General features: G+C 37.5%; 1 protein-coding gene across 7 annotated transcripts in view; it reads right to left on the bottom strand.

The window, feature by feature from the left end:
- The window catches only part of ZNF566 (zinc finger protein 566), a 57849-nt gene that overhangs the window by 10774 nt on the left and 23613 nt on the right, over positions 1 to 23462 (bottom strand). For 4 of the 7 annotated variants that reach the window (XM_037040104.1, XM_037040105.1, XM_037040103.1 and 1 more), the window contains exons 2-4: positions 8955 to 9027; positions 5930 to 6056; positions 5527 to 5625 (exon numbers count right to left, since the gene is read on the bottom strand). In XM_037040104.1, the coding sequence (XP_036895999.1) occupies positions 5527 to 5625; positions 5930 to 6056; positions 8955 to 8963 (235 nt within the window). In that variant the 5' untranslated portion in view covers positions 8964 to 9027. The remainder of the gene's footprint in view (positions 1 to 5526; positions 5626 to 5929; positions 6057 to 8954; positions 9028 to 23462) is intronic. The other 3 variants (XM_037040107.1, XM_037040108.1, XM_037040109.1) reach the window with 3 other exon arrangements.

Below are 23462 nucleotides of genomic sequence, written 5' to 3'. Positions count from 1 at the left end.
ATTGAGTTATATGGGTTCTGTACATACTTTTCAGATATTAAACCTTTATCAGGGATATAATTTGCAAATATTTTCTCCCATTCCATAATTTAACTTTTCATTGTCTCGATGTTTTCCTTTGCTGTGCAGAAGCTTTTTAGTTCGCTTTTTAGTCCCACTTGTTTATTTTTGCTTTTGGTGCCAAATCCAAAAGATGCCAGGCTGATTTCAAGACCCTTACTACCTGTTTTCTTCTAGGAGCTTTATGGTTTCAGGTCTTTTGTTCAAGTATTCAGGTCATATTTATTTGATTTTCTGTTTATTACATAAGGTAGTGGTCCAGTTTCATTCTTTTGCATATTAGTTAAGTTTTCCCAGCATCACACTTATAAAGGAAACTGTCCTTTCCCCATTGTATATTTTTGGTTCATTTTCAGTGAATTTATTGACCACCTATAGGTGTTTTTATGCCAATACCATATTATTTTGATTTGTTTTTAAAGATTTTATTTTTATTTCTTTATCTTTAGAGAGGAAGGGAAGGAGAAAAGGAGAGAAATATCAATGTATGGTTGCCTCTCGTGAGTCCCCTGTTGGGAACTGGCCTGCAACCCAGGCATGTGCCCTGACTGGGAATCGAACTGCGATCGTGTGGTTCGCAGGCCCATGCTCAATCCACTGAGCTACACTAGCCAGGGCTATTTTGATTTGTTTAGTTTTGTAATATACAGCTGATCCCTTACCCACACAGGGGCTGGGGCACTGACCACCCAAGAAGTTAAAAATCTGCATAATCCTTATTTAGCTGTGTATAATGTACTCCCATGTGAAATGTGCACTCACATTTTTCACCCAAACTTTTGGGGGGAAAAGTCTTTTGTTTTAATTTTTAAATTCCTTTATTTATATTTAGATACTTTTTTGTATTATAAAGTCAGCCCTTCACCTATGTGATTTCCTAATCATGGTTCAAAAATATAGTTGACTCTTGAACGACGTGGGTGTGAACTTAAGCATTTAAGTGGACCCATGCAGTTCAAACCACACTGTTCAAAAGTCCACTATAGCTTGAAAGCAGAAAAAGTGATGCCTCCTTCTTTCTTAAAATTGCTTTGCTATTTGGGGTCTTTTGTGGTTCCATACAAATTTTAGGATTGTTTCTACTTCTCTGAAAGCTACCATTGGAATTTTTATAGGACTGCACTAAATCTGTAGATTTCTTTGGGTTCTTTCTATAGACATTTTAACAAAACTAATCCTTTAACTTCTTTCATCAGTCTCCTGGAGTTTTCAATAATTATATTTATTCCAAGGTATTTTATTCTTTTAGATGCAATTGTAAATGAAATCATTTTTAAATTTTTGTGAGTGTTATGAGTGTACAGAAACACAACTGATTTTTGCATACTGATTTTGTATCCTGCAATTTTATTGAACTCATTTATTACTTCTAACAGTTTTTTTGATGGGGATCTTTAGGGGTTTTTTTATATAAAATATCATGCTACCTGCAAATATTGGGTTGGCCAGAAAGTCTGTTAGTTTTTTCTGTAAAATAAAAGATACATTTTTCATTTTCACCAGTAACTTTATTGATTTGAATATTTTGAGTATGTCAGCTATCTCCCACTATTGGCTTCTAGTGGTAGGAGCCAAGCATGCTCCTAAATATCTTCCAATGCATGAGGTAACCCTACAGCAAAGAATTGTTTGGCCAAAGTGTTAATAGTACCAAGGAACTTCATAAACCACTTTTGACATGTTTGATCATTCAATTATGCACCTTCTCCATACATTGCACAAATATTTTTTTTACATTACAGATGTGTTTTCACCTTTCTTGAGATTTTAAAGCATAATACTTCAAGAATGTTGCTTATTTTCTTCCATCTTCAATATTAAAATGGCTACACAAAAATTCACCAATTTTGGTAACATTTTTTAAATGCACACTGATGGGATAGCTGTCACAATACAATCTAACAAAATTGTTTCAAGTGGCGTTAAAGACAACTAAGCACTACTAGAGCCATCGCAACACTGATGGGATAGCTGTCACAATACAATCTAACAAAACTGTTTCAAGTGGCGTTAAAGACAACTAAGCACTACTAGAGCCATCCCATAGAGAAAATGTAACGAACTTTTTGGTCAATCCAATGGAAACAGTTTCCCTTCTTCCTCTCCAATTTAGATGCCTTTCATTTCTTTTTCTTGCCTTACTGTTCTGGTGAAGACTTTCAGTGCTATTTTAAATAAAATTGGCAAGAATTTTGGTCTTGTTCCTGATACGAGAAAAAAACTTTCAGCTTTTGCCACTGAGTATAATGTTATCTGTGGGCTTGCCATATATGGCTTTTATTATGTTGAGATATGTTCCCTCTATACCCACCTTTGTTGAAAGTTTTTATCATGAATGGATGCTTTTAAAATTCAACATTTTAGCACTGGCTGGTATGGCTCAATAGATTGAGCACCAGCCTGTGAACCAAAGGGTAGCTTGTTCAGTTCCCAGTCAGGTCACATGCCTGGGTTGCAGGCCAGTTCCCTGGTGAGAGGCACATGGGGAGCAACCACACATTGACGTTTTTCTCCCTCTTTCTCTCTCCCCTTCCCTCTTTCTAAAAATAGATAAATAAAATCTTTTTTAAAAATTCAACATTTTATATGAATCTTTACTTAATGCAATTTTAAAGTTCATATGGAAACCAAAAAGGCAAGTTTAACCATATACTTGTGAAGAGAAAGGTATAGGGATCTATCCTACCAGAGAGAAGAATGTTTTAAAGAAGCAAGAGTAATTAAGACAGAAATAGATAAAAAAGCCAATGTAACAATCATGAATTACGTATACACAGAATTTAATATGTGACAAAAGAAACACTGTGGAACAGTAGAAAACAGATAGACTTTTTATTCAGTGGGGAATACATAATTTATTCTCTGTATGGGAAACAATTATGACAAATCTCTATTTCACATCTTTCATAAAAACCAATGCCAGTTACATTAACAGGATTTTAATAAGAAAGTCAAAACATTAAAAAAAAAAGAGGAGAAAATTGGGCCAGGAAAAGGTTTTAAGACACTCAAAGCACATAGAAAGAAGAATTTTTTATTTTATTTTTATTTTCATTTTTTCCATCACCATTTATAAAGAATTTTTATAAACTCTATGTTATAATTTAACTAATGATATAATTTATTCATATTAAAAATAGTTACTATTCATCAAAAGATAACATAAAGAAACTAAATAAAAAAGCTACAATTGGCTCAGGCTGGTGTAGCTCAGTGAATTGAGTGCCCACCTGCTAGTTGGATTTCCAGTCTAGGACACAGGCCTGAGTTGTGAGCCAGGTTCCCAGTAGGGGGCACGCGAGAAGCATCCACACAATGATGTTTCTCTCCCTTCCCCTCTCTAAAAATAAATAAAATCTTTAAAAAAAAAGCTACAACTGGAAAAGATGTCTATAAAACATGTTACTGACCAAAAATTAAGTATCCAGAATATATAAAAAATTCCTACAAATCTTAGGAAAAAGACTAATAGTCTAATACAAAAATGATCAAATATCATTACACAAAAGACACACTAATGGCCAAATAACAAATGGAAATGTAATCATCTTAATGGTAACCAGGAACACTTAATTTAAATCAATGAAATAAGATTTTATACTCATGAATCATAAGAAAATGAAAAACATCTTACATATCAATTATAGGGAGAGAAGGTGATACAAACACTCGTAAAAGAGTTTGGCATTAACCAGTAAAGCTGAGTCAATGGGTATGCCAAGACCCAGCAATTACACTCTTAGGTGTATTTCCTTGCAAATCTCTTACATATGCAAATCTAGAGATTTACACTTCATCTTATAATTTTATGTTAATTGCATGTTATAGATACCCTATTGTATATATTAACTTCATTTTATAACTGACTATACTATTTGTTAAATAAAAAGCAACGGGTTTAAGAGCTAAAAGCTCATAGCTAAAGAATATATTAGTGAATCAACAGAAATCAAGCCAAGAAATTCTATGCAAAAGCAGTATAAATGGAAAGACAGATGAAGAGTAAAAGACACTGACAATGACAGACGTTCTAATGCCTGTTTAACAGGAGCTTGACGGAGGAAAGAGGAAATGTTAGCAAGGTAATATGTGAAGTGATGACTGCCAAAGACTTCCTATCACCAAAAAAAGAAGAGTCCTCAGATTGAAAAATACACCTGAAGTACTGCTGTACTTCTTCAGGTCTCTGCACAAATAACAACTTAATGGAAAAAGTTTCATTTACCATGTCACATAAAAGAGCACTCTCTATCCCCTCTTTCCACTTTGTTTCTCTTTTTAGCACTTATTATTACATGATAAATTATATATTCATTTATTTGTGCATCTATCCTTGCACTGGAGGGTAACTTCTAAGAATAAAGTTTTTTCAGGTTCTATTCGCTACTGTAACCCTCAGTGTTAAGAACAGTGCTGGGACTCTGACTGGTGTGGCTCAGTTGGTTGGGTATTGTCCTGAAAAGTGAAAAGTTACGGGTTCAATTCCCAGTCTGGGCATGTGCTTTGGGTTGCGGGTTCAGTCCCTGGTCAGGGTATGTAAGAGAGGCAAATGATTGATATTTCTCTCTTACACTGATGTTTCTCTTACTGCCTTTCTACCTCCCATCCCCTCTGTCTAAGAATTAATAAATAAAATAAAGAAGAATAGTGCTAAGTGTACAATGGTTACTCAATAAACATATAATGAGTGCTGTCCCATTTTCCCTCCTTCATTCAAAATCTCTTTATTTTTGCCAGCTCTAAATTCTCAATAGAAGCAGACCCTTCACTTCCAATATTCTATCCAAAGTCGACACACACATATTCAAATCTCCTCCTCTGACTGCTGTCTGGATCAATTTCTCTTCTATATCTCTAGCTCTCACTTTCTGCTGTCTTCCCTATTTTAACCTCTCTTACGGTGGTTCTACTTTGTAGAAGTTATATATAAACATGTTCTGTCCTACTAAGGTATAAATTCTATAAGTGCTTATTCCTTTTTTAATATCTCCAGAACCTAGAAGAGTATCTCATACACAATAGAAAAAAAGTAAATGTTTGTTAAAAGTATGACTGAATTAATGAGTGTATGAACTACTGTATCTAAAAAACTCTAAAACAATTAGTTTTTGGCAATGTAGAAAAGAATATACTTCAGGAGACAGTCATGCCTTTGTTTTTTTAGGCTAATACAAAAGAGGATGAGAAGCTGATAAGGAACTAGAACCAAAATATGGACAGAAAGAAATATCATTAGAGAGAGTGGAAGAGGGCATAGCTAATTAGAATTAGGAGAAAAGTGTAAGAGGAAAAGAATAGGCAGTGTGTTAAGTAAGGGAAAAAGGTGAGGTCATTTGAAAGCTCATATAGAAAAGGATTACTTTTGTATACAGGCCAAAGGCTTTTAAGGGGAGCTTCCCAGATAGCAACTCTAAAGTATGGCCTCTCCACTGAACAACTGGGTCGTTACTGCCATGCCTCACTTACCTGGACACTGGCCTCCTGTTACTTCTCTGTTAACCAACCAGGGCTCCTTCCCCTGCTCCAAGAAGGAGATCACATCTGGTTTAGAAATAGAATGTCCTGCTTATAAAAGAAGTAATGAGACATGTTTATGATAGGAATGTCCCAGATTTCAGATCCAGTTCTTTCATTAAAGAAAGAGTCAGAGAAAGGTATTAACAGATTTATGAAACATAACGAGGATTTGAAACTCCCTCCATAACTCAACACAACTTCTTTCTCACTCTATAATATTAAAAACATTCATTCCTCTGGGAACCGGATTAGAAACCTAATCAGTTACTGAAAAGGCAGGTAAGTATTTCTCCTTGAAGGAAGTAGACCTTCTGAGGGCAGAATCGGAATTAATATGGACAGACGTCCTTACCCATTGAAACCAGGTTGTTGTAATTCTCCAACATCACATCTCTGTATAAATCTCTCTGATCATCATTCAGGCATTCCCACTCCTCCTGAGAGAAGTCTATGGACACATCACTGAACATCACTGACTCCTGGAACAACAATCATGTATATGACTTAATTAAATTAAAAAGTGTGTTTTGTGAAGAAAAGAGAGAAGAAAAAAAATAAAAGTAAAGGAAGTGAAAAATTGTAAGCATATAGAGAAGGCCCGAATGGGAAGCAAGCAGAGGACTGTAAACAAATCAGCACGACTGAATCAAAGTGCCTCCCTGTCATTACGTTTCCTCCAGACGAAACTGCTTTTGTGCACTGGAACACTTCCAGTACAGAAGTCTGAGAAGGTACAAAGCCGACCAGGAGTTTCATAATTAAATGAAATAGTATATGCAAATGCCTAACACAATACTGGTCATATAATATGTGCGCTTCTTTGTCCCTCCTCTTTTCCCAAATACTAAAAGTAAAATTTCAGAAGAAGTGATACAGAAGATATTAAAGGCATCCAGAGAAGAGTAGATCATATAAAAGAAATCAAGAATCAGAGAGGCATTGTAATTCTTTACATTACTAAAAATAAGAAATAAGAACAATTTTGACTATTCTTATGGAAAAAGGAAATTCTGACAAAGAATTCTATAACTGAATTATCATTCTGTTGTAAGGATTAAAAACAAAATTCCCTGACATAAAGGACACAAGCACAATATCTTAGGAAACTACTGAGGATGTGTTCCACAAAAATGGGGGAGTACAGAAAAGAGGAAGATAGGAGATTCAAGAAGTAGGTAAATTAACACAGGAAAACAGTGAAGGAAAATCCCAGGAAACAAAAAAAGGGAAGTCTTGGGAAAACTGCAGCAGGCCTAGAGAGTAACCAGACTAGATGGGAGCAAGACCAAAAAGGGAACAGAGATGGAGGCTTCCACATGTTGAAAAGGAATGATGTGTTGATCAGATAGAAAACATATTAATTGGCATGTGACAGTAACCCTGGATATTTTGAATAAAAATACATGGACAACTAAGCAAATGTGGGGGGGAAAATTAACTTCAGGAAAAACAAAAAGCTGTAATAGAATAAAGCTGAGCTAGTTCAGGAGTGAGTGCTATTTACAGTCCTAACAGTCCATACACTATTAATTTAAGCAAAAATTGTAACATAATAATAGAATCAGAGGAAATGAAGGGTGCAGTAGGAAGTATAATGTTCCTTCCACTCTGCAGTAAGTCAAGAGAAAATGAGTAAAATTGATTCATTAAAAGATAGCAATTATGCCATATTCAAGAGTTGAGGGTACCTGGCTGGTGTAGCTCAGTGGATTGAGCGTGGGCCTGCGAACCAGAGGATTGCGGTTCGATTCCCAGTCAGGGCACATGCCCGGGTTGCAGGTCAGTTCCCAATGGGGGACCCACGAGAAGCAACCATACATTGATATTCTCTCCCTCTCTCCTTCCCTTCCCCTCTAAAGATAAATAAATAAAATCTTTAAAAAAATTAAATAATTAAAAAAAAAGAGTTGAGGGGGAAAAGGGGTTAGGGAACTGAGTGAACAAGAAAGGTAAAGGAATTAAGAAGTACAAATTGGCAATTACAAAATAGTCATGGGGATGTAAAGTATAATATAGGGAATACAGTCAATAATATTATAATTATGTACGGTACCAGGCAGGTACTTGAAATACTGGGGGGATCACTTTGTAAATTATATGATTGTCTAAGCACTATATAGTATAGTCCTTAGACAATCATATAAAACTAATATAAAAATAATACTAATACAAAATAATACTGAAAATCAATAGTAATTAAAACATTAAAAAACAGGTCTTGAGGGCATCTACCTTTTAGGAATGGAACTGGTAATAAGACTGGAATAGTACTACTTCACTTGTACACATGTGTAAAATGACTTTTAAAAATATTTTATGTAGAAAATTATATTCACATATAATTCAACTGAATCATTAAAATGTCATAGTATTATATAATAAGTGATTCCTTGTTACAACAAATTCTTTTCATAAGCATATTTTTCACTAAATAATATTCTGTTATAGGGATATTAATGACAATTTTTCTTTTGCTTTCAGACATTGAGGCCATAGGTGATCGTTAAAGATCTTCCCAACATTAGTCTAATCTTACTTATAATCCTACCCATTATTCAACTGTAAATTCCCTTTGTTCCTGAGCTATGGGAAACTGATGAAGATCATTCCACTATTAGGACTGAAATCAAACAAAATCTTATTCCACACATTTTCTCATTGGAAAACCTAGGTCTATGGAGATGGTGCCCTTAAGCATTCATTTTCATCCTATCAAATCACTGCCCAATCAAATTAGATTCATTAACAAATGAATCAAGATTTCTGGCAGAAGTTTAAGACAGAAGATGCTAAAGTACTTAAAAAATGAGTTTGTAAACATTATTTAAAGAAGAAGGAAGAACTGGGAGGTTTAGGAGGAAATAGGGATCAGTTTCCTGAAGTGGGATCGTTTTAACTAGTATAAAAAAATTTTTTTCAAAACCTCGTGTCAGTCAGACCGTTTTCTACATTATATAATTTACACTCTCTTTGTGGAAACAAGTCTTCTTGATGAAATTCATAAGAAATTTTCTGATAAATTTTAATCTGATTAACACCCCTTCAGAGAAACTTACCAACCAGGTGACCCTCTAATAGTTATCTGCAAGTTAAGACTATAAAGATCTTTAACCATTCTTTTCTTTTTTCCAATAATGATTATTGAACCACTTCTTTTTTTTTTAAACTATCTCCACAAACAGAGAAATATTTAAAGTGGCTTATCAGACACCTTTTTCTTCAGGGCAAAGGTAAGAGAACTTTGGCAATGCCTATAATGAAACTGTGTGAAAGTTTTTTGTTTTTTAAACACCAAAAAGTGTCATGATGAGAAAAGTAAGTGTTTATATATACTAACAATAAAAATGACTCTATTTGAGCAAAAGAAATCATCTCACCTGAGCCATGGCTTTGATATTTGTAGAAAAAGACCAGTCCACCTTTGGGCTCCTCTTTTGGAAGAAGACAGAGCTGGGGAAAGCAAAAGAAGCTACATAAGATCCCATTTACGTTATGGCTCCAAAAATGATTATCTCCCCTCTGTTCATTCCAATAAACATTTCAGGGGTTATTAGTGAGAAGAATAAACAAATATCTCATTATGCTCAATTCCAGAAGAATTAAGCTTTAACTATAGCAGGATAGAATGGAACAACCTGATATGGCTTGGAGAATATACTTTGTATATATGTATGCATAGGCTCAAAGATATAATTTTTTACACAAGTTGTAGCATGTTATATATATTTGCTATTTTTTTAAAGATTTTATTTATTTATTTATCTTTAGAGGGGAAGGAGAGAGGGAGAGAAACATCAATGTATGGTTGCCTTTTATGTGTCCTCTGCTGGGAGTTGGCCTGCAGGGAACCTGCCTGCAACCCAGGCATGTGCCCTGACGGGGAATCGAACCGCGATCCTCTAGTTTGCAGGCCCACGCTCAATCCACTGAGCTACACCAGCCAGGGCTATATTTGCTATTTTAACTTAATGTATCTTGGACTGGATCCCAACTAGTACATAGAGAGATACATAATTCTCTTAGCTAAATTGTATATCACTAAGTGGATATACTTTATTTAACCAATCTGCTGCTGATCAGTTGAGTTGTTTCCAGTCTTTCACTATAACCATGCTATACTAAAGATCTTTGTACATATCATTTTACCAGTGTATGATTTTTGTACGATTAATTTCTAAAAGTTGATCATAATCATTTTGGCTTGGATATACACTGGCCAAACCAGTTTTCAATGATCTTGTACTATACAATCAAGCCCCAAGTCCTGAGCAAGAAACAACTGATTGATAAACCAGATCGTCTAATCCTGCCTTTTTTTTTTTAAGATTTTATTTATTTATTTATCTTTGGAGGGGAAGGAGAGAGGGAGAGAAACATCAATGTATGGTTGCCTTTCATGCGTCCCCTGCTGGGAGTTGGCCTGCAGGGAACCCAGGCATGTGCCCTGACTGGGAATCGAATCGCGATCCTCTGGTTCGCAGGCCCGTGCTCAGTCCACTGAGCTACGCCAGCCAGGGCTAATCCTGCCTTAAGAGTCTTGCCTTACCTAAAATCCAGAAAAGCAAACTGTCCAAAATGTCCAAAACAGCTCTGTTCAGTGTGGCTCAGTTTGTTGGAGCATTGTCCCATAAATCGAAATTTGGAGGGTTCGATTCCTGGTCAGGGCACATCCTAGGTTGTTCCTAGGTTCAGTCTCTGGCACATATAAGAGGCAACAGACCAATGTTTCTCTCCCATTGATGTCTGTCTATCTGTCTGTCTGTCTCTCTTCCTCCCCTTCCCATTCCCTCTCTCTAAAATTAATAAGCATGTCCTTGGTGAGGCTAATAAATAAATAAATAGTCTAAAAGAATAAGTTATACTAAAACACTAATAGAAGTCTAAATTGTTTAAGAAGAGTAACTGATTTGTGATGTATGTTTAAACTTAAAATTTTTTTTTGCTTATTAAAGAATACAATAAACTGAGCATTATAAAAGTATAAAGGACAGTGAGCATTCATTTCTATTCACGAAGCTCCTTGAGTATTAAACAACTTATCAATAATTTCATGTAAAACTAAACACCTAAAGAACAGCACCATGTATCAATTATTTAATGGCTACTCACTGCACTCCCCCAGGTGTTCCAGGAAATTACATGTTCCAAGAAATTAAAACCAAAATAATCCTTGTTTTTCCCTTAAAACCTAAAAGCACTCCTTTTTAAAAAAAATCCTCACCCAAGGATATGTTTATTGACTTTAGATAAAGAAGGAAGAGAGAAAGAGAAAGAGGGAGAGAGAGAGAAACATTGATTGGTTGCCTCTCATAGGCGCCCAACCAGGGAGGAATCGAACCAGCAACTCAGGTATGTTCCCTGACAGGGAATCAAACCCACAACTCTTTGGTGTACGGGATGTTACAGCAACCAACTGAGCCACCCAGCCAGGATCTAAAAGCACTCCTTTTAATATTACTATTTATTAAGACCCTAGTATTCTTTTACCAACCACATAGCCTACGTACCAGGTATTGTAACAAATACCATAAGAGTCAACAGTAATCCAGAAAGACTTGGAAACAAAACTCCTTTCCCATACTCCTTATTTTACGTCTCCCTTTCTGGCTTCTCCTCCTCGCCTTTCTCTGGTTAAAGGGACATCTGGTTAAAGGGACATCATTGAGTGCTGGACCTTCCTACTATTACAGAATGAGTAGGAAACATTCTTACTTCGGTGCCTCCTTCTACCTTTGTCACATTCACGAACCTCTTCCTTTGCACGTCTGGGGTATCCTCACACACTGAATCTTGCATCTGAGGGATCTTCCGTTCCTTTTTAAAGCCAAAGTTTAAGGCCAAGACTGTATATATAGTATGCTTGCAAAAGGACCACACCTGGGGTATGGAGCATTGCAAAAAGGTATCTACAGATAAGAAAGTCCTTTAAGACTTCCGCCAAGATGGAGGCATAGGTGGAAACACTGTGCCTTCTCCCACAACCAAGTTTGGATACAACAAAAGTTTTGGAGAACTAACACACACCCAGAGGCCAGAAAACCGAATTATACGGAAGTCCGACAGCTATGAACCGTTCAACGAGGACGGTAAGAGGTGGAGCCAGCAGCGGAGCTGGGTCGGGCAGGACAGACCTAGGAGCGCAGGCAGCCCAGAACTAGTCGGGGTGCGGGGCAGACTGACCAAGGTCACACATTCAGGCGCAGTGAGACGGACCACGCAGGCCCCAGGGGGCGAACCCAGTGGTGGAGGGCTGACAGCGGTGGCACACTCGCGTGCCGTGGAGCGGGGCGTGTGGCCCTGGTGACGGTGGTGGCTGCGGTGCTGGTGGGGGTGGTGGCAGCGGCAGTGGGCGCCGGAGGGAAGCCATTGTCCCTCTTTGACCCCACCCCCACTTACGACGTCACAACCCAGCGACTTAGTTGCCCTGTTCTAGTGAACACTTTAGGGCTCTAATCGTGCTATGGAACAGACACAAACAGCCCAAAGGATGGCTCAAGAAGAACTCAAAGTCCCAGAGCCAATAACTCTAAGCGACCGAGAAATTGCCAGCCTCTCAGAAGCACAATTCAGGACACTATTTATCAGGATGCTCACAGAACTGGTTGATTATAGTCACAAATTGGAGGAACATATGAAGGTTAAACTAATTGAAATGAAGGGAGATGTCCAGGAAACCAATAGCGATGGAAAGGAAACTGGGACTCAAATCAATGGAATGGACCAGAAGGAAGAACGAAACATCCGACCAGAAAGGAATGAAGAAATGAGAATTCAAAACAATGAGGAGAGGCTTAGGAACCTCCAGGACATCTTTAAACGTTCCAACATCCGGATTACAGGGGTACCAGAAGGGGGAAAGAAACAGCCACGAGTGGAAAACTTATTTGAACAAATAATAAAGGAGAACTTCCCCAGTCTGGCAAAGGAAATAGACTTCCAGGAAATCCAGGAAGCTCAGAGAGTCCCAAAGAAGTTGGACCCAAGAAGGAACACACCAAGGCACATCATAATTACATTAGCCAAGACTAAAATGAAGGAGAGAATCCTAGAAGCAGCAAGGGATAAGGGGACAGTCACCTACAAAGGAGTACCCATCAGACTGTCAGCGGATTTCTCAAAAGAGACCTTACAGGCAAGAAGGGGCTGGAAAGAAGTATTCCAAGTCATGAAATCCAAAGACCTACAGCCAAGATTGCTTTATCCAGCAAAACTTTCATTTAGAATGGAAGGACAGATAAAGTGCTTCTCAGATAAGGTCAAGTTCAAGGAGTTCATCATCACCAAGCCCTTATTATATGAAATGCTAAAGGGACTTATATAAGAAAAAGAAGATGAAAAATATGAACAGTGAAAGGACAGCAAACACACAGTTATTAACAACCACACCTAAAACAAAAGCAAACCAAGAGGACAGCTAGATCAGGAGTGGAACCATAGAAATGAAGAACATATGGAGGGTTAGAAACAGGGGGGTGGGAGGAGGAGAAGGGGGGAGAAGGCACAGAAAATAGCATAGATGGTAGGTAGAAAATAGATAGGGGGGAGGGCGAGAATAGTGGGGGAAATATAGAACCTAAAGAACTTGAGACATGTGGTTATAAACTAAGGGGGGGAGAATGGTGGGGGAGGGAGTGTGCGGGTGGAGGGGAATGAAGGGGGGGGAATAGAACAACTGTAATGGTATAATCAATAAAATATATTAAAAAAATAAAAAATTAAAAAATAAAAAATGCAGTGTAAAAAATTGGAAAAAAAAAGAAAGTCCTTTAAAACCAAGTAACTTACTTTTTTTAGTATTTTGTACTCTTCTAAATAATAAACCTAGCCCTGACCGGTGTGGCTCAGTTGGCTGGAGCATCCTCCAGTAGGCCAAAGGGTTGCAGATTTAATCCCTGGTCTGGATGCATGCGAGAGGCAACCAATTGATCTCTCTCTCACATCCATGTTTCTCTCCCTCCCTTCCCCTCTCTCTAAGCATGCCCTCAGGTGTATATAAAAGAAAAGAAAAGAAAAAAATGACAAACCTATGTTTTAATAAGATCATTATTTCACTTAACAGCATGTTTTTTAAAATATATTTTTTATTTATTTTTAGATAGAGGGGACAGGAAGAAGAAAGCGAGGGAGAGAAACATCTACATGTAGTTGCTTCTCCTGTGTCCCCTACTGGGGACCTGGCCTGCAACCCAGGCATGTGCCCTGACTGGGAATTGAACCGGCGACCCTTTGCTTCACAGGTCCGTGCTCAATCCACTGAGCTATACCAGCCAGGGCAACAGCATGTTTTAAATTATTTCCAGCATCCTGAAAATTTCCCATATACTATATCTGTAACAGAGATCTGAAAAGCAGTTTCAAGCCTGTTCTATGAGAAGGCTAAAAGTAGATAGTGGCTGGCCTTGGCCCCCGCAGTTGTTTCAGATGCAGTATCTAACATACAATTAAAAATTACTAGACACACAAAAAGATTAAAAACAGAAATTAAGAACAGAACCAAAGACATTTCAGATATTGGAGTTGGCAAACAAATAATTTAAAATAGTTATAATTAAATGTTAAAGACAACCAAGGAAAAAAGATAGGCAAATGGATGACAAGATGAAGAAATTAAATAGAACTGAAATCTCTAAAAGAAGAATTATATAGACAACCTAGACCAGCATAAGAGAATAAAAAGTTATTGCAGTTTTAACATGAAACCAGACAAATAGAAGACAGAATACAGAACTCAAAAACAAGTCAAAAAATATATCCACATGAAATGCAGGTGAAAAAAGGAACAAAAAGAACAGAAGTGAATATAAAAGACACATGGGACATTCAAAAGAGCTACCATATAGGTAAGTAGAGTATCAGAAGGAGAAAAGAGATTGGAGAAGGATTAATATTGAATAAATTAGCTAATCAAATGCTTCAACAAGAGTTTCAAGAGCTCAGCAAACCTGAAGAATAGTAAGTAAAATGAAAGGTAAAACACACAAAACAAAAAGCAAAACCACAGCCAAGCATAGTCAAACTGATGAAAACCAAAGAAAAACAAAAAAAAGTTTGAGAGTACCCAGAGGGACTAAAAAACATTACCAAAAGCCCTGATGGAAAAAAAAAGAGAGGTTAACTACACAAATGAACAATATCAGGAATGAAAAGGTAACATCATTACAGATGCCACAGATGTTAAAAAGATAAGAGAATACTAATAACTTTATGTTCTTAACTGTGAAAGCTTATGTAAAATAGACAAATTCCTTAAAAAACATGCCAAAACTGACAAAAATAATAAAACATCTAAAGTGTTAAATTTATTCTATAATTTAAAATCTTCCTATCAAGAAAAAATTAGGCCCAGACAGCTTCACCAGTGACTTCTTTCAAATTTAAGGAACAACTTTATTCTTATAAGTCATGAATAGAAAAACACAGGGAATTCTTCCCAGCTCATTTTATGAGGTTAATAGAAGCCTGACACCAAAACTTAACAAAGACATTAGAAGAAAATTATGAGCCAATGTATCTCATAAATACATATACAGAAAATCTATACAGTATTAGCAAATTTGACCAACTAAAATTTTTTTAAAAAGGTTTAATACATTATGGCCAGGCAGAGTTTACTTCAGGAATGAAAGGTTGGTTCAACATTTGAAAATCAACATAGTTTAACACACTGATATGTTTAATAAAAGAAAAATCATACGATCCTCTTGATAAACACAGGAAATGCATTTGTCTAAATTCATTCTTCATTGATGTAAAAAAAGTCTTCACAAATAAAAAAAAAGAGAACGTCCTCAACTTGATAAATAGCATTAACAGTAGGTGTTTTATTTATGTTTGATACAAGGACAATATACAAAAAGCAACTATACTTTCAGCAATAAACAACTGGAAAATTTAAAAATATTAAACACCATTGACTTTCAACAATAAACATCAAATACCAAGGTATAAATCTAAAAGATGTGCAATAACAACAACAAATTGCTGAGAGAAATCGAAGACTTTAATGTAGACATATATTTATTAGTTGATAGATTCAATACTGATAAAATGTCAGTTTTCCACTTCCAGCCAAGATGGAGGCATAGGTAGACACACTGCTTCTTCACACAACCAAAAGAAGGACAACAATTTAAAAACAAAAAACAACCACAACTGACAGAAAATTGAACTGTATGGAAGTCCAACAACCAAGGAGTTCAAAAGGAAACATTCATCAGGACCAATAGGAGGAGCAGAGACCGGCAGCTAGTAGGAGAGGACTTGTGGCCAGGCAGCAGCTGGAGGACCCAGGTGGGCAAGGCAGTGGCTGACCGGCAAGCGGCAGCTTGTGTACCTGGCGAGGCAGTGGCTGGTGGAGCAGGCAGTCCCACACTTGTGTGCAGGTAAACTGGGAGGAACAACTTGGGAGTGAGACAGACTACCCAACCCAGCTCCAGGAAATAAAACCTCAAACCTCTGATTGAAAACACCTATGGGGATTGAAGTGGCAGGGGGAGAAACTCCCAGCCTCATGAAAGAGTTCATCGGAGAGACCCATAGGGTCCTAGAATGTACACAATTGCAGCCACACAAGAATCAGTACCAGAAGAACCTAATTTGCTTGTTCGTAGTGGGGAAAGTGACTGAAAACAGGCAGAGAGCAGAGTGAGCACCACTGTTTCCTCTCAGACCCCTCCCCTACATACAGAGTCACAACACAGCGATATGGGTTGCCCCACCCTGGTGAACACCTAAGACCCCGCCTCTTATTACATAACAGGTGGGATGAGACAAAAAAAAAAATAATGGCCCAAATGAAAGAACAGATCAAAGCCCCAGAAAAAATACAACTAAATGATGAAGAGACAGCCAACCTATCAGATGCAAAGTTCAAAACACTGGTAATCAGGATGCTCACAGAATTGGTTGAATATGGTTGCAAATTAGATGAAAAAATGAAGGCTATGCTAAGTGAAATAAAAAAAATGTACAGGGAACCAACAGTGATGGGAAGGAAACTGGGACTCAAATCAATGGTGTGGACCAGAAGGAAGAAGGAAATATTCAACCAGAAAATAATGAAGAAAAAATTCAAAAAAATGAGGAGAGGCTTAGGAAACTCCAGGACATTTTTAAAGGTTCTAACCTTTAAAGGATACCAGAAGGAGAAGAAGAGCAACAAGTGGAAAAGTTATTTGAATAAATAATGAAGGAGAACTTCCCCAAACTGGCAAAGGAAATAGACTTCCAGAAGTCCAGGAAGCTCAGAGAGTCCCAAAGAAGTTGGACCCAAGGAGGAACACATCAAGGCATATTATAATTACATTACTCAAGATTAAAATGAAGGAGAGAATCCCAGAAGCAGCAAGAGATAAGGAGACAGTCACCCACAAAGGAGTTCCCATCAGACTGTCAGCGGATTTCTCAAAAGAGACTGTGCAAGCAAGAAGGGGCTGAAAAGAAGTATTCAAAGTCATGAACAGCAAGGATCTACATTCAAGATTACTCTATCCAGCAAAGCTTTCATTTAGAATGGGAGGGCAGATAAAGTGCTTCTCAGATAAGGTCAAATTCAAGGAGTTCATCATCACCAAGCCCTTATACAAAATGTTAAAAGGATTTATCTAAGAAAAAGAAGGTAAAAAATATCAATAGTAAAATGACAGTAAACTCACAGTTATTTAACAACCACACCTAAAACAAAAACAAACTAAGGAAACAACTAGAACAGGAATAGAACCACAGAAATGGAGAGCACAGGGAGGGTTATCAGCAGGGGAGTGGGACAGGGAGAGAGGGGAAAAAGGTACAAAGAATAAGTAGCATAGATGGTAGGTAGAAAATAGACAGGGGGAGGTTAAGAATAGTATGGGAAATGTAGAAGCCAAAGAACAGGGAATGTATGACCCATGGACATGAACTAAAGGGTAAAAATGTGGGTGGGAGGGGGAGTGTGGAGGGGAATAAAGAGGGCGAAATGGGACAACTGTAATAGCATAATCATTAAAATATATTTTTGAAAATGTCTGTTTTCCTCAAATTACCATACAGATTCATAAATAAAATCCCAGCAAGGACTTTTCTTTTTGGTGAGAATTAACAAATTGATCTAACATCTATAGGAAATGGAAAAAACACAAAAAAGCCAAGACAGTCTCAAGAAAGTAGAAAAAAGGTTGGAGAATTAAAACTACAAGCTCAAGACAGTGGCACTGACCTAAAAGATAAATAATAAACAGAATACAGTCCAGAAAAAGCCAAAATATAATATCACCTGATTTATGATAAAAGCTCCTTGTAATTCATATAGGAAGGATGGTGTTTTTAACCAATAGTGCTAGAACAACTGTGTAATTGAATGGGAAAAAAAAAATTAACCTTTATCCCTACCTCTTACCATACACAAAAATTAATTCAAGATAGATCACACACTTAAAAATATAAATGATAAATCTATAAAGCTTCTAAAGAAAACATAGGCCCTGGCTGGTGTGGCTCGGTGGACTGAGCAGCCTGCAAACCAAAGCATCACAGGTTCGATTCCCAGATCAGGGCACATGCCTGGGTTGCAGGCCAGGTCCCCAGTAGGGGGTGCACAAGAGGCAAACCACACATCGATGTTTCTCTCTCTTTCTCCCTCCCTTCCCCTCTGTCTAAAAATAAATAAAATCTTTTAAAAATATAAAAAATAAATAGCCCTGGCTGGTGTAGCTCAGTGGACTGAGCACAGGCCTGTGAACCAGAGTATCGCGGTTCGATTCCCAGTCAGGGCACATGCCTGGGTTGCAGGTCAGTTCCCAGCAGGGGACACACGAGAGGCAACCATACATTGATCTTTCTCTCCCTCTCTCCTTCCCTACCCCTCTGAAGATAAATAAAATCTTTTAAAAAATAAATAAAAAATAAATAAAGAAAAGAAAACATAGAAGAATGTCTTCAAGACCTTGGGAATAAACAAGGATTTCTTTTCAAGATATAAAAAAGCACTAATCATAAAGATAAAGGTCTAAAAATCTTCTAGAAAAATAATAAATAATCTAAATAATAAACCATAAATAATCAATCTAAAAAGATTTAAAATGTTCATATACACTCATACTTAAATAAGAAAACACTGCAATACCATTTTTCATGTATTAGATTGGTAAAAATTAAAAAGCACATCAAGACATTATGTTGGCTATGCTGCAGAGGTGGAAACAGGCACTGTTATACATTGTGAGTGGGAATGAAAACTGGTACAACAGTCCCACAGGTGAATTTAGTAATACCCATTAAAATTGCATATGTACTTCCTTTGACCCAGCAATCCCACTTCTAGAAATCTACCCTAGAGATATGCCTCCAAGCAATACTAAAATACACAAATACAAAATATTTACTGCAGGACTATTTACAGTAGCAAAATACTGTAAATGACCTAAATGTCCATAATAGGAGAGTGGCTGAATAAACTATGGTAAATCCATAAATATACTGGAATATTTATTATGTAACTATATAAACAAAAGCTATGAGTATCTCTTTGAATTGTGATAGAGTAATGTCCAGGATATATCATTAAGTGAAAGAAGCAACGTTCACAAGAGTATACTATTTTTAATGCAAAAAAATAAGTCATTCAAAAGAATACGTGTATCTTCTCTTTTGTACAAAATAACAGAAGGATAAATCAGAGACTAATGAGGTTGATTTTATACAGGGAGTAGGCAGGAACCATATTAATGTTTTCATACTCGAAATACTGTAATATTCCACAATCAACCAGGACGTGGGGAAACCCAAAGTGTAACAACCAAAGCTAAATGTATGAAAAATGAATAACAAAACTACACTGAAACTACAAAACTACACAGGTTGGCAAAGAAAAGAACTAAATTCAAAACAGTTTTTGACTATATATCTGTAAGGTTAAGGAAAAAAGTTGCACACAAATACTTCACTGTAGTCTGTAAATTTGTTGTTTATATGAGTTAGCAATTCTGAAACTACTTTGGAGGAAGAAGTTACAAATAAGGAAATGGCCAAATCTGATGCAAAACGATCTTCAGGTCTTCAATGTTTTTGTACATCTTGCCATCAGAAGCACTAAGCACTATTATTTTGTACTATTTCTCAAAAATGTTGTATAGTGAACAGCCTTGAGAGACGGATATTCTCTCTTCAGAACAAAGGGCCAGCATGCTTATTACCCATTATATATGGTTCAGGTTCCCTAAATTCATGAGAGCACACATATACTTGTGTATCTGCATCACCCTACAGGTGCAAGTGAGTCAGTACAAGAAAATATAGATACTTTGGCTATTGCTATGAGCAATCAACCACCTTTTATCTCTGACCCAAAAGTCATGCATCTTCTGCTAGCACCCGAAAATGTGTCAAGCTAACTTGCTAAATTACAAGTACAGCAAAATCTCAGACACTTCACAGTTCTTGACAAAATCCTATAGCATTGGATTAGAAGTGAAAGTATGAGTAGGAATTAGTGCTTTTTTAATGTATACGAATAGGCAGATAAATATAAATGTGCATATACACATCTGTGTATTTGCTAGCTCTCCACTGACAAAAACTAGAGCAATTACACACAGATAGCAATGAGCAAACCTAGTGACCAGAGCTTAGTTTATAAATATACTCTGCAATAAAAGAAATAAAGGTTCCTTGGAAAATTGCTGATTCCAGGGTTGGAGGAGAGAAAAATACAAGATAAGCCTGGAACACTTTGGTGCCAGAAAGTAAGAAAGCATTCAATATGATGGCATATTGAAAGGACACAGGAGTCCTTTGAAGGAGTTCAACTGAAGGAGTTCTCAGCTGAAGGAGTTCCTAGTGGCCAAATCTGGGACAATTTAGCAATAAAATATATAACAATAATAGTAATAATAATAATTAAAACTCAAAATAAAATAAATGTCCATGAGTACATGGGGAACAAGAATAGTTCTTCCTTATAGTAGAATTTAAATTAATGAATGCAGAAGGAATCATAGAAAGAGAAAATCACCACAAGGCAAACATCAGAGTAATAATTATTTCATACAAGAATTACTAATGATGAAAAACTGAAGCTGGGACTTCCGCCAAGACAGAGGCATAGGTGGAAACACTGTCTTCTCCCACAACCAAGTATGAACACAACAAAGGTTTGGAGAACTAGGACACACCCAAAGACCAGAAAACGGAATTATACGGAAGTCCAACAACTACCAACCATTCAACAGGGATGGTAAGAGAGGCGGAGCCAGCAGCGGAGCTGGGTGGGCCAGGACAGATCCCCCGACCTAGGCGAGCAGGCAGCCCGGAACCAGTCGGGGTGTGGGCTAGACTGACCGTGGTTGCACATTCGCCCACAGTGAGATGGACCACACAGGCCCCAGGGGGCGAACCCAGTGGTGGAGGGCTGATGGCGGTGGCACACTCGCATGCAGTGGAACAAAACACGTGGGCCTGGTGACGGTGGTGGCTGCGGCGCCGGGGCCGCGGCAGCAGGTGGCAGACGGGAAGCCATTGTCCCTCTTTGACCCCACCCCCACATACAACGTCACAACCCAGCAACTTAGTTACCCTGTTCTAGTGAACACTTTAGGGCTCTGATCGTGCTACGGAACAGACACAAACAGCCCAAAAGATGGTGCAAGAAGAACTCAAAGTCCCAGAGCCAATAACTCTAAGCGACCAACAGATTGCCAGCCTCTCAGAAGCACAATTCAAGACACTATTTATCAGGATGCTCACAGAACTGGTAGATTATAGTCACAAATTAGAGGAACATAGTCACAAATTAGAGGAACATATGAAGGCTAAACTAATTGAAATGAAGGAGATGCACAGGAAACCAATAGCGATGGAAAGGAAACTGGGACTCAAATCAATGGAATGGACCAGAAGGAAGAACAAAACATCCCACCAGAAAGGAATGAAGAAATGAGAATTCAAAAAAATGAGGAGAGGCTTAGGAACCTCCAGGACATCTTTAAACGTTCCAACATCCGGATTATAGGGGTACCAGAAGGGGGAAAGAAACAGCCACGAGTGGAAAACATATTTGAACAAATAATAAAGGAGAACTTCCCCAGTCTGGCAAAGGAAATAGACTTCCAGGAAATCCAGGAAGCTCAGAGAGTGCCAAAGAAGTTGGACCCAAGAAGGAACACACCAAGGCACATCATAATTACATTAGCCAAGACCAAAATGAAGGAGAGAATCCTAGAAGCAGCAAGGGATAAGGGGACAGTCACCTACAAAGGAGTACCCATCAGACTGTCAGCGGATTTCTCAAAAGAGACCTTACAGGCAAGAAGGGGCTGGAAAGAAGTATTCCAAGTCATGAAATCCAAAGACCTACAGCCAAGATTGCTTTATCCAGCAAAACTTTCATTTAGAATGGAAGGACAGATAAAGTGCTTCTCAGATAAGGTCAAGTTCAAGGAGTTCATCATCACCAAGCCCTTATTATATGAAATGCTAAAGGGACTTATATAAGAAAAAGAAGATGAAAAATATGAACAGTGAAAGGACAGCAAACACACAGTTATTAACAACCACACCTAAAACAAAAGCAAACCAAGAGGACAGCTAGATCAGGAGTGGAACCATAGAAATGAAGAACACATGGAGGGTTAGAAACAGGGGGGTGGGAGGGGGAGAAGGGGGGAGAAGGCACAGAAAATAGCATAGATGGTAGGTAGAAAATAGATGGGGGGAGGGCAAGAATAGTGGGGGAAATATAGAATCTAAAGAACTTGAGACACGTGGTTATAAACTAAGGGGGGGAGAATGGTGGGGGAGGGAGTGTGCGGGTGGAGGGGAATGAAGGGGGGAATAGAACAACTGTAATGGTATAATCAATAAAATATATTTTTAAAAGAATAATTACTAATGAGTTTAATGGGTGAAAGTATGATAAGAAAGATTATTTTTGTATAGTCTCAAAGCATATCCTCACAAGATACTAATTAAAAAGGGAAAACAGTAATTTTGCATAGGAGAGACCTGGCACCCACCACCAGTTAATTTCTAATAGCCAAAAACTGAAAACTATCAAATATCCATGAACAATGTAATCTATTACTAAATTACAATATATCCCCAAATGTGTTGAGTGCTAAGCACAATTACACTCAACAGCATGGATGACTCTGGGATATAATGTGGAAAAGACATAAAGAAAAAAGACATAAAGAAATGTCTAATTAGAAATGTCTAACTAGAATTAACTAATTGAGATAGGTTTCTGATTAGTAATTCTGGGAAGGAAATAATTAGGAAGGGGTATGAGAGAAACTTTTGCGAGTGTGGACACAGTCCTTTATATCGATTTAGGAAACTGTTATACAGCTGTATACTTAAATTTTGTGCACTCTACCATATGCTGCATCTCATAAAAATGTTTTAAAAACTATCAGCCCTGGCTGGTGTGGCTCAGTGAATTTAGCGCTGGTCTGAGAACCAAAAGGTCGCAGGTTTGACTTGCAGTCAGGGCACGTGCGTGGGCTGCAGGCCAGGTCCCCAAGTTGGGGGCGAGTGAGAGGCACCAAACCAATGTATCTCTTGCACAACCATGTTTCTCTTCCTCTTTCTCCCTCCCTTCCCCTCTCTCGAGAAATAAATAAATAAAATCTTTAAAAAAACTATCAGAACCATGTTTTGGTAAGCTATCGAACAATAAAATGTCTCAAACACTGGTGTGCAAGTATAAGTTTGTGCAACGCTTAAGTAAATATTTTGGCATTATTTAGCAAAGTAAAAGATATCACATGATCCAGCAATTCCATTGGTAGAAAGATAAATTCATGCACATGTACCTTATGTAAAAGAATGCTTGTGGCAGCATTGTTATCAAGTCAAACAAACAAACTAGAAATAACTCAAATGTCCATCATTACTAGAAAGGATAATAA

The sequence above is a fragment of the Sturnira hondurensis genome, unplaced genomic scaffold, assembly GCF_014824575.4.
Source record: "Sturnira hondurensis isolate 20B ecotype Veracruz unplaced genomic scaffold, ASM1482457v3 Scaffold0002597, whole genome shotgun sequence".
NCBI classification, from domain to species: domain Eukaryota; kingdom Metazoa; phylum Chordata; class Mammalia; order Chiroptera; family Phyllostomidae; genus Sturnira; species Sturnira hondurensis.
This window is presented reverse-complemented; position numbering and strand designations above follow the sequence as displayed.